This window comes from Pezoporus occidentalis, unplaced genomic scaffold, assembly GCF_034315485.1.
Source record: "Pezoporus occidentalis ecotype Australia unplaced genomic scaffold, CSIRO_AGI_Poc_V1 ctg55, whole genome shotgun sequence".
NCBI classification, from domain to species: Eukaryota; Metazoa; Chordata; class Aves; order Psittaciformes; family Psittacidae; genus Pezoporus; species Pezoporus occidentalis.
In genome coordinates, this window is record NW_026915888.1 from 3,741,830 (window position 1) to 3,757,740 (window position 15,911).

At 51.5% G+C, this 15,911-nt stretch overlaps 1 protein-coding gene across 1 annotated transcript; it reads right to left on the bottom strand.

Moving 5' to 3' along the window:
• Positions 1–8,553: 8,553 nt before the first annotated feature.
• IRF1 (interferon regulatory factor 1) lies at positions 8,554–15,013 on the bottom strand. Its single transcript, XM_062638161.1, has 10 exons — positions 14,740–15,013; positions 13,628–13,719; positions 12,662–12,761; positions 12,292–12,468; positions 11,783–11,832; positions 11,523–11,658; positions 11,220–11,345; positions 10,707–10,750; positions 10,019–10,154; positions 8,554–9,567 (listed from the first exon to the last, which is right to left on the bottom strand). Exons 1-10 carry the CDS (start codon positions 14,996–14,998, stop codon positions 9,464–9,466), a joined length of 1,224 nt encoding a protein of 407 aa, XP_062494145.1. The 5' UTR covers positions 14,999–15,013; the 3' UTR covers positions 8,554–9,463.
• Positions 15,014–15,911: the final 898 nt, after the last annotated feature.

Below are 15,911 nucleotides of genomic sequence, written 5' to 3' on the forward strand. Positions count from 1 at the left end.
TGCCATTTGGGGGTCACAGTGCGCCATGGTGAGGAGGGGGAGGAAGGTGGTTCTGGTGATGGTGCAACACACAGGGTCTGGGTGATGATTCCTGTTCTGCTTTGTGTGTCCTTTCTCCTAGGCTGTTAGACCAAGGACACCTCAGTATCTGTGCAGACTCTCACAGTTCAATGCTGATTTTGGCCAGGAGCCTTGGTGCTGCTTCAACATAAAAACCAGTTGGAATTTGGTTGTTTGCAAGAGACACTTCAGCGGGCATCACCAGAAAAGAGCTGGTTCAGACCCAAAGCTGCCTTTTGGGCTCTGGCAGCCCCACGCTGCATCACTGAGCTGGTCCCTCCTGCCCTAGGCATCCCTAGATCCCACCACCAGGTATTGCTGCCACCAAAGCTCCTCTCATAAATCAGCTTCTGCATTGCAGTGCATTGCTCCTGATGGTACTCCAGGTAGGAAATCAGTAGGAAGGATCAGGCTGGAAATGGGGTTTGGGACCTGGCTCCTGAGTGTTCTTTGCTGCCTGTTTGCATTCAACTGTCCCCAAAGCCCCTGACCTTTGCAGCTATTATTTTCAGAGTTCTAAGGAAAAGGAAATAGGAAGTAGAGCTGCTGCAGTGCACTTTTGTATGGGTTCTGGTGTGCTCCCATGTGTTGCTGTTTATCTCGTGAGTGGGTTTTGTTGTCATTTGCATTTAAGTATTGTGACCAGCACCTGCAGCTCTTTGCCTCAGCTCAGCTCCCTGCCATGCTCTGGGTTTTCCATGGAGCAGCTTAGCCAGGGGCATGCCTCACTGGCTATATCCTGCTTATTAGTAAGGGCTGTGTCTGATGTTTTTTAGCAAGAAAAGGAGCCAGTGGGGCTGTTTATCTGAAAGCAGAGCTCCTGGGGTGGCACACCACAAAGTGATGTGCAGCAGAGCCAGGTTGGGAGCTGGCATCGCATCGCCTCCTCCTTGCAGCAGGTACTTTGATATTGCTTGATGTTTTTATTGCTTGTTACCCAAGGATAGAGGTGCTTGACATAAACTAGGAGTGCGGTCCTGCTGGTGGAGATGTGTTGGGTTTGGGGAGGAGACCTCCAGCTAATATACTGGGGCACTAGGATGAGAAATAAGGGCAGGTAAACTGCAGGGTCTGGGGTTTAATAGGTCTTGATCTGGGATGTCTAATGTCTTAGAAACATATCTAAGGAAGCTTTCATATTGTTGTTTGAACTGCGTGTGGCTTAAAAGGGCTACAGTCATTCTTGGGTTTAATTCCCTGTTACCCTCAGATTAGAATCTTGCCTGCAGGCAATGCTGTGTGCTGGGCACTTGTTGGGGATGGACCTGGTGGGATGATTAATGAATACCTGCAGGGATAAGAGCAAAACCAAACGTTTATGCAGCAATCAGCCTGCCAGACTGTGAGTAATGATAGAGTCACTTCCCACCCCATGGACGAGATGTGGAGTGAAAGGAAAGGATATTAGCTGCAGGGAAAGGACAATATACCAGGAAGCAAGTGCTTAGTCCTTCAGGTATGGCCTTACCTGATGCCCACAGGGGCTTCTGGCAACCCTCTGCTGCAGCAGCATCAGGCTGTACTCTCCAGCCAGGCAGGCTATAGAAATGCTATGATAGAAAGTGGTTTAGGCTAAACCCACCCTGCCTAGAGAGGCACTCCTACAGCCAGCACCTCAAGCGAAACCAGGGAGCTCTCAACTGCAGAATCTCAAGCAGCCTCACAGGACGCACCCTGATTTATGCACCAAATACCAGGAAAGGCTCTCGCTCTGTTTGTCGCTTTGCAGGCGGTGACGGTTGCTCCAGCATGTGCAATAAGTCATGCCTGGCACCTCCGTTCAGGAAACAGTGGTTTGCTCAGCAGACGTGCGAGTTGTTATCATGTAGAGCATGAGCCTTTCTCATAGCTGCTCTCCATTCACTGGGCTGGTTTCGGAGCAGGAGGGCTCTGCACAGAGGGCACTGGTGATACGTGCAGCACAGGACGTGTCCCGAGTGCAGGCTCTGGAGTGTTCTGTTGGGTTTTGACACCGTAGCGAGTTGGTTTTCCTGCAAGGCTGGGCTCGCATCCTGCAGACCTCGAGGTTCCTGTTCCTCCATCACAACACGCCTCAGGTCTGCTGAAAGCAGAGACTTCACTGTGAAGCTGCCACTGAAGTGGCTGCAGCCACACCTGGGTTGTTAGTGTGTGAGGGGTGTTGAAAGTCCCTTCCAGCCCCTTACCAAGAGGGCAGGGTTGTGCCGAGCGGATGCTGTGCCCATCCCATGGGTGGGAAGGCAGCAGTGGGTTTCCTGCTCCGTCCTGTTGACTTTAAGGATATAGACCCACTGCTTAGCTGGGATCATTCCCTTGCGGAGCTGTTTGTCAGGGATGGGGATGAGGGGGCTCTGCCAGCAAAGCTCTTCACACCTCTCCATGAGGAATTGTTGTTTTGAGGGAGGGAGAATTTCCTGAAGACAGGAATTGCCTTCAAGCTTTGCTACCAGCACATGCTCATGGCTTTCATGTGCTGCTGCTGACATCAGAGCAGAGATTCTGGAGTGCTGGGATGGACCCAGCAGCAAACAGGATCTGGGAATTCAGTCAGCTCTGGTATGGCTGAGTAGGGGTATTACCTAGGTAGGTCCAAGCCTTTTTAAATCAATGGGGAAAACGTCTGGAGTCCTAGCTGTAAGGGACAATAACACTAAATCAGCTAAGAAAGGGCAGTTTAATAACAGCGCCTAAATTAAGCACACCCCAACCCGTGATACGGTCAGTCACGAGATGTAAATTTAAAATAGGTTCAAGAACATAACTTGTAATTCCTGTGGGGTTTTTAAGTCCTCTTCCTCTTCTCAATGGTAGTTTTCATCTCTCTGGCTCCTGGAGAAAAATCGGTATGAGTGAGAGACTGGTCACCCATGCATGGGCTGTGCATGTAGCATCAGTGAGCTGTGCTGGTTTGGACCATTCCCCTTGCCTAGCTGGGTAGCATGAAGTACAGCAGCTGGTCCTTGTAGAACTTTTGCAACCCTTGTGGTTCCAATCATATTGCGTAGGCGACATCAGGGATGCTTTTGGTATGGCTCAGATGCAGCTGCTGATTGTTGGTGTGAGCTTGATGGATGCTGCATGTTAGTACATATAAACTACGTGAGATCTCTTCATGTGATGCAGCTTGTGCTGGGATTTTTGGCATGCAGCCTGAGATGATACAGATGATACTGTTCCATGAACATTAGGCAGATGAAGTACGGCTTTGCTGTGGACCCAGCCTGCACTGGGTCAGCTGAGACCTCACTATGGCGTGTGTGGAGCTATGGGACAGAGGAAATGATGGTGTGAATCATTCAGTCACCCTGGTACACCCCTGAGAAAGTCAGTTGTGGCCTTCCAGAAGCATGCATGCACAGAAGATGCTTCCAAAAGAAGCACCAGAGAGGGTGCTGCATGCAGAAGGGGAGAAGCGCTGGTGAGGCTCCTCCAAAGGTGATGGCAAAGGATTGCTCTGGGCAGGACTGGCAGCTGCTGGATATAGCACTCAGTTATTATTTGTGTGCAATGTGTACGTACTAACATGGTTCACTTGATGCATTTAAGTGATGCCCCAGGTTATCCATGCCATCTCCCTTCAGATCTTTAATAATATCCTAAAAACCAGCCACAAGCCTGGGATCAAGCCAGCACAGTCCACGCTTCACTCCCTGCTCCCTCTGCTTTCTTCAGCAATGATGCTGATGAAAACAAAGTCCTGCCTGTCTGGATTTGGCTCCACAATGGATTTCTTCTGCCTAAAGACTGTTGGTGAAATGTTTATTGGTTTTAGCTCATGACAGAACAAACTCAGTGAAACAGATTCTTGTAATGCAGATATCAGAACTGGGCAGGTTCAGTGTCAGTGCCTGTGGTTAGTCTGGGTCTCGCTATTTAATAGCCCTGCTTGCAAATAGCTAATGTGTAATGTTTGTGCTGGGTTCATTCTGAATTAAGGCCAGCATCCTTATGCTGTTTTCCATCCTTCATTCCCTGTGCTATCACTGCTGTGCCACCACATGCTTTGAAAGGAACAAGACCTCCACTACTTTCCAGTTGCCCAGAGCTCCTTTCCCCCATCCTCCTCCCAGTGAAACCTCCCCCTTAGCCGCTCCCTTGCTTTTGTGTTTTTAACCACTGCCGCACGCAGCCGAAGTCCTTCCCTTTGCCAGGGGCAGCCACTTCTGCTCAGGCACTCGTGCGGAGCTGCTGAGGCTGAATTCCCCTGGAAGATCCCCAGAAGTTGCTGCAGCAGCATCTCCACTTGCCCCAGTGTCTCTGTGTGTTGGTGCTGTGGCCACGCGCCTGCAGCGCAGCGTGTCTCACCGTGCAGGGGGAGCGATGCACAGCAGGCAGGCGCTCATTTGAAGTGTGAAATTTCCTATCCCAAAATAGACGATGAGTTCATCTGCGATAGCCAAGCATCCTCCATGCAGGCAGTCACGTCATCGTTTGGGATGCCTGTGTTGGGTGAGCAATGCACACTGCTGCTGGTCTGGACCAGGGGCTGGTGCTGCTTTCCAGGGAGGAGCTGCCAGCATCTGGATGTGCTACCAGCTCAGCCTTCTCCTCCCCACTGGGTTTTTGGTGACTGAGATGAGATCTGCCCTCTTTGCTGTCATCTACACCCATGGCTATAGACCCCCTGGGTACCCCGTCCTCCTTGTCACTCCTGTCATGCTGTCTGTGATTTGGCCACACACGGCCTGATGTGGCAGGGAACCGCTCTGATCTGCATCCTGACGCGAGCAGAACAGGGAAGACCAAAGGTTAGAGGGGAATGACATAGTGTGCTAGCAGCTTGAGCTACACGTGTTGTGCTGCCTGCTCAAACGTGCTTTTATTATTGCCTTGTTTCTTTTGCACATGGGAAGGATGGGGAGGGCTGGGGTGAGTTTAACAGGAGACAAAAATTGAAGGGGATGGAAAAATGTGGGAGGAAAAGGAGCTCTGAAGTGCAGCACTGCAGGAAGTGGTCTGAAGGACTTGGCATAGGGGAAAACACAACTTAGAAACTGTACATTAAAATGTGAGTTGCCTCCCTTTGCCTCTTTCTAGGGAAGCGTTTTTCCCCATCTAAGCTCTAAACCTGACTTTCCTACACACAGTATTTCTCCCCTTGGCATTCCCTAGGGAGAGGTTTCTGCCCTGCAGAACTTTGTCCTCCTTGTGCTGTGTGTACAGATATGAAGGGAGGGGAAATGGACCCTTGGGGAACTGGAAGAGGAGGAATGACCCAGCGCAACAGCAGAGAAATGGTGTTTGCAGCCCGAGACACGCAGTGGCAATCTAAGCAGCAGTTTGCCTTTGCACCACAAACAAATGCGCCACTACTTTCTGCAGTTATAAATTCATACCTTTGGTCTGGAGCCCGCTCCCCTTTATAGGTGCGATACCGTAAGCCCTGTGACTGCCTGGAAATGTGTCCCGTTATCAGGATTCAATCGCCTCAGCAAATAAAGGCGAAACCATAATTGCAGGCTCTGCTGCTGGCAAGACCAGCTCACGCAAGGCGCCATCACACCAGGCAGCCAGGAGCTAAAGGCTCCTTTAGGAAGTGCTCACAGGTGGCTAGTAATGAGTGATTAAATGATGAGCAATGTGCCAAGTGGACAGTGTAGGAAGTTGTGCTCCCCTCTAGTTATGGAAAGGCATTTTAACAATCCATTTGGACAAAGATCAGGGGGAAAGCAACAGCTCTTTACTTACAGGTCAAGAGTTTTCACTAGGAAAAGCTGCAGTTAACAGATGAGGGATATCCTTCCCTCTACAGCACTGGAAAGCCTATTGGCAGGAACCAAGGTCTTCTGCCATCTTCATAGAATCACAGAAAGGTTTGTGTTGGAAGGGACCTTAAAGCTCCTCCAGTTCCAACCCCTGCCACGGGCAGGGACCCCTTCCACTAGAGCAGCTTGCTCCAATGCCCTGTGTCCAACCTGGGTTTGATGCAGGATGCTGCAGCAGCCAAATCGGTGCCTGAGCCACTGAAGGGGTATCCCAGGTTCAGGCTGTGGGACTGTTTCTGAGATGGTTGTGTTATTTTCAGGAGGTTTTGTCCTGTTGACGTCCTAAAGCTCTAAAACAAAATAAGGAGAATTTGGGATGGTTTTAAGCACTTCAAAGGTTTGCAAGTAAGCTGCAACCAGTGATGGTTGAAGTGTGGTGTAAGTGGTGGAGAGCCTCTGCTCAAGCAGCCTTTGGAGCCTGCAGCATTAGCCCCATTCACTTCCCAAATGACCACTGATTATACAAGGACTCCTCTTGGTTTTCCAGCATGGAGCTCTCTTTCTTTATTTTTACAACAGCTGCATTGCCTGTAGATCTTTCTCACCGTCATGCAAGGTTCACAGCACAAGAAAGAGCTGCTTGCTCTTAAAGCCCTAGCCATAAAAGCTTTCCTTTCATTGCTTTGGGTGGCAGGGAAGAGCTCTCTCCAGTGACCTGCTCTCCTGGTATGTGATTCCTTCCCAGCTGAGTGGAGCTGTGTGCACAGTAAAGGTGAAAACAGGAAAGCCAGCTGAGGTTTGCTGGGTTTATGAAGAGCGTGGTTAGGATAGGCAAGCTCAGGAGAATCCAATGTCAAGGTTTTAAAACTGTTTTCATCTCATAGCCTGTGCAGGAGGTTATCCTGAAGCCCTCATGATGCTCCTCTGGGCGCAAGCAGCCTAAAGGTCTCCTTAGTGTGCACTGGGTGATGAAATGTGGGTTCTACAAATCACCTGGAGGTGATGGAGGAGCCAGCCAGGCATCGATGGCACCAAATCCTCTGAGTCCGAGCATGTCCTACCCCTCCTGAGCTGCAGAACACGACTTTGCTTTTTGTTCCCCTCCCAGAGAGTTCAAACCAACAAAACCAACGGTGAAACACTTTGAGTTTGGCAGTTACCCAGGCAGTGAAGCAACCGGATGGATAAATTCCATCCCATCACTGGCGAAATACCTGACGTGCTGTTGGTCACACAGGTACCTTGGCATGAGGGAAGCATCTCCTCTGTCCTTGCAGCGTGTCTCTGGGCTCAATGTGAGGCACTGGCCACTGTTTTCTTCTGTCCTCGGATCTTGGTCAGACCTTTAACCTGTGAAAACCGAAGTGCTGGGTTTTCTGCATCCGAGCATAACTGAAAATCTTGCTCCTTTCGATGCATGAAAGGGCAAATTAATCTCTACCTTATTTTTAGCACTGCTCGCATCATAGAAAGTTTCCCTTCTCTCTCCCGCACCCCCCACCCCGTGTGTAACAAACCTGCAGTGGTTTCGAGACAAAACCCGCTTCCTGTGGTTATGTGGATGCCACCCAGGTGATGTCCCTTCCTGGGGGCACAGGTCCAGCAGCCCCCATGTGCTCTCCCTGGCTGTGGCACACGTCTGATCTCTTGGATCACTTCTTTGCCTGCCCTAGACCTGTGCTGGGCAGTGGTGCAGGGTTTGAGGTGGGGGTGACCCAAGGCAGCAGCCCTGGTACCCAGGGGGTTGGATGGATCCAAGGGAGGGGGACCTTTGAGCCAGACACTCTGGTGCAGGGACAGCCAGGTCATCACCCTCCAAGCCATGGCCCTGCAGAGCTGGGATGAGGCCATAGGAAGCTGCTGTCTGCCTGCTTTGGGTTGTCTCAGACAAGGCCAGTTAATGACTAACTGGTGCTGCACAACCCTGCCCAGCCGCTCCCTGCCCGCGCTGCCCATCCACCTCGATGTGCTGGGTTTGAGACCCACCACCACCTGCTTCCCATGACATGTGTTCTTTCCCCCTTCTTCCCTGGGTAAACCCCACATCTGTCCCTGTGCGCCTGCAGGTTGAGTCACAGCAGAGCCTGTGCTCGTTCCAGCCCTTTGGGCTGGATCTTCCTCTCCTGCAGCCTGGTGTTCTCCTCAGCCCGCTGTTGCTCTTGCTCAGTGAATGAAGCTGTTCCCCAGAGGCCAGCACAGCTTTGCTCAGCACAGGGGTTTTCCAGGCAGTATCAGATGCTGGTGGCTGCAGCTGGAGATGTGCTGCCTCAGCCTCACTGGGCTCTTGCCTCTCACCCCAAATGATGCAATATCGTGTCAAGCCCTTCCAGCCTGGAAGTATGGCAAATGAGTGAAATATGCAGGGGAAAACCAGCTGCTTTTCCCCTTGCCTTGTATTGTGCATGTGCTATCTTTTTAGGCAAACATGAGTTATTTAGTCAAGGTCTCCGCTGCTCATCTTATCATAGAGGGTGATGGCGTCACTGATGAGGACATCCACAGCAGGGACTCGGTGTGCAGGTTTCCTTAACAGCAGAACCCATCACCCGGCTCTGACTTGCAGATGTTGGCAGATATAAAAATCAACCACCCCACATGTGTACAGGACCCAGGACAAGCAGGATTCCACCCATCAGCTGCACTGGGATGAGGGGGAGTGGGGAATGGGATCAAACTAGCGAATTCCATGTGCTTCCATGACTCATGAAAAAACCCCTCCGATTGTCTCTGTCAACAGCACGGCTGTTTGGGTAATTCTTAAGGAATCTGGAATTCATTCTTGGAGCTCTCCCACGAGAAAAAGTAAACATACCGTATATAAAACCTCTTTATTAAAACAAATATACAGCACTTTATATACAAAAATAAAATGTACAAGAAAATAGACCATTACAGCTTAGTGATTCGATTCCTAGGTATAACACACACACTGGAACCCCTCCCAGCCACGCTCCCCTGCTCGTGCTGGCACAGGGGCTGCAGGTGCTAGAAGGGATCCCAGGAAGACATGGAATAAATAAAGAGCTCTGCCCCTATCAGTGCAAAAGTTGTCATGCAGCAGCTCTTCAACTACTATGTAGAAGTACATATGGCATGTCTACGAGCAGGTAACATCCTATGAGTGGACCTGGGTAAGTGTATTATGTGGAAGCAAAGCCTAAACTGGGTTTTCACATCTTATTTACGCAGCTGAAAAATGAACTATGTGATGGAGTAAATCAAAGAAGAGAGCCAATTAGTGCAATTCTCCTAAGTGTATGACAGTCGTTAAGCCCAACGTCACCAGTGTTGCACAGGTAAGCAGCAACCAAAACTAAGGGGTCAGAGTCTCATTTGCAGCGTGTCTCCTCAGCACTCCGTGGGTAAAGTGACCATCGCACCTCGCACAGGGAGGCAGTGCCTTCCTCCCCAGACCTCCAGCACACTCAGTGGTACCCCACCAGGTCACATCCATCAGCAGAAGCTTCACCTCCAAAGCAATGACAAGGTGCGTACTGCTGCTGAGCATCTTCGGAGCCAGGAGTCCTGCTAGTGATGGGATTCCTTTCCCCTTTCTAATCGATAATGGAGTTTCCCTTGCTAAACTTTTCAGGCCTAAAAGTTAAAACGGAATAGAAAAGCTACTTTCTTCAGTCAGTAACAAACAATTTCTTCCATTCTCTTCAGGCTTGTCCAAGTTTCTACCCAAGAGCAGTTTGTGGTCCGAGGAAGCCAGGGCTTTACAAGCCACAGGGAATGACTTGCATGGGAGCTCTCACTGTTTCCAGCCAGGGAGACAACTCGAAGCTGTTTTTCGGGTCAAAGAACCTGAACTCCAGCTCTCCTAGAGGAAACCAAACACAGGTGAGTACTGACTCGCATGCAGCAAGAGCAAAACAGTGTGTGTATGTGTATACATAAATGTATCTCAAATGGAATGGTTGCTCTAATGGGAGTAAATACCCTAGGCTGATGTTTTGCTGCAATACTCCAAACACTCTCTACTGAACTGTCCCATTTCAGCTAAGTGGAAATACTTCAGTTACATTGCAAGGAGTTCCTGAAAGCTGACACAACCTAAGACAAAGCTGTAGAATACTCCTACTAGAGGTAGTTTCTCTTTTTACCAACAAATTCCTTACAGCCTTCCAACAGGCTCCTTGGAAATCTCACAACACAGGGATGTGTGGACTCCTCCATCTGCATTGCTCCCTCCCAGGTAGTGCCCTGCATGAAACCCGTGCTCTGCATCATCCCATGGCCTTGCCCTTGGGTGATAACTGAGGAGTCTGTACCTGAAGTTGTGTCGATCTCCCCATCCTGCTCCTTGTAGCTGTAAGTGTTGCACAAGGTCTGCGTGCCCAGCTCGTTGGTGAGGAAGCCTTTCCCCCCGACGCTGGTGGTGTGCCAGTCTTGGGCTGGTTCGAGCAGCTGTAAGAGAGGAAGGAGATGGTAAAACCCACTTCTTCCCATGGGTGCAATGTTCTGTTTCTTTCCCTTAAGTAGGAGACAGGTCAGCAAAAGAGATCCCATTGTATCTCCTTGTGCTAAGTTATATGAAATTTGGTTTACTCCCAGCCTAAAAAAAAGCTAATGCAAACCAGTGATGAACCCCCCATGTTATCAGTGGGATGAACGTGACACATCTGGAAACACAGATTAAGCTCCATGTGTGTCAGAGGTGGAGGGATGAGCAAGATAAAGTCTTGAGGACTTCTGCAGACTCTAATACAGCAACCTCTACTTCGAGCAGAGCTTCCTCTGACTTTCACATCAGAGTAAATAGCTCCATGGATGTGTCCTCTCCATGTCTGCAAAGCAGCCTTCTCTTTGTATTTACTTTTTCAGCCCCCCCCATTAAACAAGGGTCCTGGATTACATGTCCAGCTCTCTTAGGACTGATCAGACAGCTCCTTCCCTTTCTCTCTTGGTGCAAACAACAATTTTGGCCAATTTTATACAGACCAGAGAGGCAGGTTTTACCTTAAAAATATCCGAATTCATTTCCTCTTCATCTTCGTCTGTGACTGTTTTGTAAGTACATAAAAAAAGAGAAGAAAACAGAGATGTCAACTTTTCGCATGTTATCCCTTGCACTTCTGCTTCTTCACCACACAACCCACTTCATATTCTCTTGTCACACATTACCACAACCTTTTACTTCCCCCCCAGGGATAACATTGAGGAGAGGCTCTCCTGGGTTTGAGGTGCAGTATCTCATCAGCACCTCCATCCCCACAGCCCTTCAACAACCCGAGACTTGCCAAAGCAGAACCTGCTTGGTAGACAGGAGGGAAGATGATTTGCACCCTGAGTGAAGAACCACCCATATTTATTATGGTTTTCCCTATTGGGAAGCATGGTTACCTCTACTGTTACTACTGTACCCAACTCTTGTTTCTCCTGATGCCCACTCCTTCATCCCGCTGCCTTGCTTCCAAATCTGTCTCCACTAGACCAGTGAAAGACAGGGGTAAGGATAAAAGAAGCACCTACCTTCTGAGGATGAAGCCAGGGGAGACACCTGGAGCTGGTAGATGTCATTGGTGCTATCAGCCATGGTGACCTCCATCGGTGACCTCCAGTCGGTCAGGGAGCTGCCCGCCTCACATGGGGAGAGGTCTGCGGGATGCACCAGGAGGAGTTGGCACTCAGCAGAGACACGACCACCTCTGTTTCCTCCCTGCCCATCTGATGGCCCAGCCCCAAGAGTCATCTTTGTCTTTTGGTGCAGAGATTATGGGTTACACACGAACGGCACTTCCCACCGTGCTCAGAGAGCTAAAAACAGAGTCTCACCTAAGGTGATGGACGTGCTCTCAACCTCCACTTCCTGCCCCATGTAGTCATGGACGGTGTAGCTGCTGTGGTCATCTGCCGGAGCAGTGTTGGTTAGCCTTTCTGCGGACTCCTCCGTCCTCGTATCTTCATGGGACTACAGAAATAAGGGCAGAGCATGAAAAACTTGCTTAAGAACGTGCAAGTGCCTATATGAACAAAAAAAAGCATGAAAACCACCAAAACCTCTAGCTTCTTCAGCAGCCTCCACAGACACATACCTTTCTCTTGCTCCTGTTTCTGGCTTCTCTTGAAGACTTTGACTTCCTTTCTGTTAAGTAAAAACAAGATGAATGTGAGAAAGGGCTGGTATTTTGGGTGAGGGCTGAGCTCTTGCACCTTTGAGCCCTGCTTAGCAAGCTCTGCCGCTGCTGTCAGCAGTGAGTCCTGATCCCCCCTGGTGATGCCTTTAGGCTTGTTCAAAGAATCTGGGATAAAATGTCTGTACAAACTGGACACGAGGAAAACTTCACAGTGAGAACAATCAGCCACTGGAATAATCTCCTCGGGGAAGTGGTGGAATCCCCAACACTGGGCCCTGTTAAGATTCAGCTGGACAGGGTGCCGGGATATCTTGTCTAGGCCAGGCTTTGCCAAGAAAGGTGGGACCAGATGATCCTTGAGGTCCCTTCCAACCTGGTGTTCTAGGATTCTATGACCTGTTACCATTGGCAATAACCAGCGCCAAACACCAGTGGTACCAACAGCAGCTGGATTGCTGAGGACTTACCTTTCTTCTGATCCTTTGTCAAGGGTGGCAGCATCCTGTAGACCCTGACGGCGCTGGAGCCTTTGTTGATGCTTTTATCCTTCACTTCTTCGATGTCTGGCAGTGAATTCATAGCGCAGCGGAAATTTGCCTTCCAGGTTTTCGGATCAGGGTCTTTTTCACCTACTTTGTATCTTCCTATAAATAAGAGATGGGGGGAGCGTTCGGACTTCTCAGTGCTAGTTCTTCCCACCGCAAAACCAGATTACTTATCTATTTTCTGACACACACAATAGTAATTATAAATTATAACTACCTGAGGTGCAACTCAAGACAAAAAGATGTCTTGAGATACAGATGTGACTGAGGGACATGTAAAGCCAGCACACACCTGTATGAATGGCCCAGCTCCGGAAGAGGCAGGCGTCCTTCTCCATGTCCCAGCCGTGCTTAGCTGCATGTTTCCATGGGATTTGAAACATCATCTTGTCCTGAAGGGAAACCCATAGAGATTTGAATTAAAAAGTGTCAAGTGCTAGTTTGGAGCAATGGATTTAACCCAAGAATTCCCAGTAGAAGCTCAGAAATTTTATAAACCCTCTGCTCTGTATCTTAATTAAATATCCATCCTTCCATCTATGCTGTTCAAGGAATTTAAGGCTTTTAATGGCTTCTAAAACTGTGGAAAACCCTGTGTGTGGTACAGTAGAAGTAAGCAATACTGTTAAATTTATCACGTAATCATTTAAATACATCCGAAATTCACTTATATTGCACCTAATCTATTAGTATGTCATGAGCTACAGTATATTTTCTAGGTATACTTTGGTAGAAAATCCCTTTTTAAAGTTGCCCATAACATCCTGCAGGAATCCTAAGGAAAACACGTCCCAGCTTAGAGATCACCTTGGGGTGGATATGGAGACTTTAGAGAATGAGACCTGGCTCCATAAGCCCTGTGCTACAAGTACAGGGATGTAGCTTTGGACCAAAATAAACAGCATTTCCTTCAGGCCAAATCTTAAGCCTGGGAGTCAAAGAGAAGGTCCTGAGCTGGGGCAGGAGGTGTTACAAGAGATCTTGGAGTTTTCTTGGTTCTGCACCATATTCAGCCTGCTTTATTGTCATTTATCCTTTCCCTCCTAGGAGTTTTCCCAGGAAAAATGGAGCTACCACCCCGGGTACCAACCAGAGCTATGTTTTCTGCAAACAAAGGTAGTTGTTTTTTAAACATAATGCAAATTTTCCCCATGTTTTTCTCTCCTTTATTATCTTGACTCCTGTTCAGCGTCATCTGAGAACAAGGATGGCTAATGTCACAGAAGTAATACTGATAATAGCAATAAACCACCCTCACCTTGTTAATCCATATCAGTCCGGGTATCTTATTGGAATTAATCTGCATTTCCAACCAGGGCCTCATGCGCATTCTTGACACCGGCATCTTGCCTGAGGAAGGAGTAACAGGTCAGCAAAGTCCCCCTGCCGTTTGGGACATTCCGCAGTGTCACACACACCCCGTACCGTCTGTACCGCCATGGATGGAACCAAAGCTGCTTCCCGAGTCTCAGCTCCTCCTCGGCACCCGGTACCCAGCACCCCCTCTGCCGGGGAGATGCCCCCGCCGTCGAGAGCCGGAAAATCGCCCGATGTCCCCAAGCCGGGAATGGGATTGGTTGGAGCGGTGGGTGCTGCAAGAGGGGAGCCCGGGGCGGGGAGAGCCCCGGCCCTGGGAGGGAGCCCCCCGGCAGCGGGTGCGCGGACAGGGACGGGACCTCCCTCCGCGTCCCCCGACAGGCACCAACTGCACGGTCGTAGTTTAAAAAGCTTGTTATTAGTTAAGCTGCGCCCCGGGGGAGGCGGGGGGGACCCTGCTGAAGGGGGGATTCCGCGGTGGTAACGGCGACAGCCCCCGGAGGACTGCGCCCTGCGCTCTAGCGGCGCTGGCGGCAGGGCCCTCCCTCCCTCTAGAGAAACAGTTTCCTGTTCGCGGTGTTTGTTCAAGACACCCGGAGCAAAACTTCCCAGAGAGCACAAAACACCGCGCTTCCAGCCTGCCCGGAGGGACGCGGGCCTGCAGAGCGCCGGCCCCGGCGGGGATGGAGGCTGCCGGAGCTGCCCCGCGGGGAGCACGGCTCGGGCCGCGGCGCTGGCACCCGCTCAACAGCGGAGCGGAGCCTCCGGCTGAGCCCGCAAAGCCTCAGCAGCGCCCGGACATGCCCGACCCCGCAGGCGGGGGGGGGACACGACACATCCCGCCCCGTCCAACCCGCCGCGTCCCGTGGGGCTGCGTAAGGAGTCGCGGCTCCCCGGAGGGATGCCCAGCGGCCCGAAACAGCTTCCGCATGGCAGAGCCCGGCGCTGACCCGCCGAGCCGTGCCCCCGGGGCCGCTCCCACGGACTTCGCCTTGAGCCCCGGTGCCGTGCAAAGTCGGGGGGGGGGGGGGCTGTGCAAGCGACGGGGAGCACCGCGACCCACCTCGTTGTGCCGAGCCGTGCAAGCCTGTGCAAGAGATGAGGCGAGCTGAGCCGTGCCGTGCTGCGCCGAACCGAACCGAGCCGAGCCGAGCGCAGCCGATCCGTCCTCGCCCGCCGCCCGACCCGCCTCTGCCGCTTGCGGGGCGCGCCCTCGGGTATAACGCGGCGGCGGCCGGGATTCCCCGCCGCCCCGGGCTCTGCCGAGTCCCGGCCAATCAGCGGCGCCCCACGGGGCGGCTGCGGCTCCCATTGGCTCCCGCTGCCCGGCATCACTTCGGGGAAATCACGCCGTTGTAGCACCAGCGGCGCGGGGGGAGCCCGCCCCCCCCAACAGCCCCGGCCCGACGGGGGTCGAGCTCCCCATGGGGTCCAATCCCGGTGCACAACGAGGGACACAGCCCCTGTCCCGTGGAGGGGTCCAGGCCCCGTCCCCACAGGGGGATCCGGCCCCGGTCACCATCAGGGGACCCAGACCCATCCTACGGAGGGATCGGGCCCCTGTCCCCACCAAGAGACCCAGACCCCATCCAGTGGAGGGATCCAGCCCCTGTCCAAGGGATGGGTACAGTCCTTATCCCTACTGAAGGATGCAACCCCCGTGTTCCCAATATATACAACCCCCATCCCTGGAATCCAGCCCCGGTCCCCCTGACATACCCATCCCCAGTGAGGGATCCAGCTGCAGTCTCCCAAGGGATCCAACCCCCATCTCCCCAACAGATCCAGCCCCAGCCCATCCTCCCCGTGTGCGGCTGCCCTTCATGTGCATCCCCTGCAGCTGGAGATGGCACAGAAATCCCAATGCTTAGACACACAGACTTGCCACCAGCCCGCAGCAACCTTCATAGATTAGGAAAGGAAATGGATGAAATGCCAGGTCTGGATGAGGCCACTGATGGGTGGGAACTGGTCCAGTCGCGTCCCGATCAACTTGCTGTGGAGCGCTGAGGAACTGGCCCCGGTGCTGGCTCTGAGCAGATCAGTTCCTTGCTCGCTCACTGCCACAGGACTCTGGGTTGGCACTGGCTCCATGAGACATGCTTTTGCTATTGACAACAGGAGTAATGAAACAGGAGGGCAGAAATCATGTACAGGTTTTGTTAGTCAGTGTTAGCGACTGTGGTAGGGCCTGGAGTAATGAGAACAGTCATGGCTGTAGATAG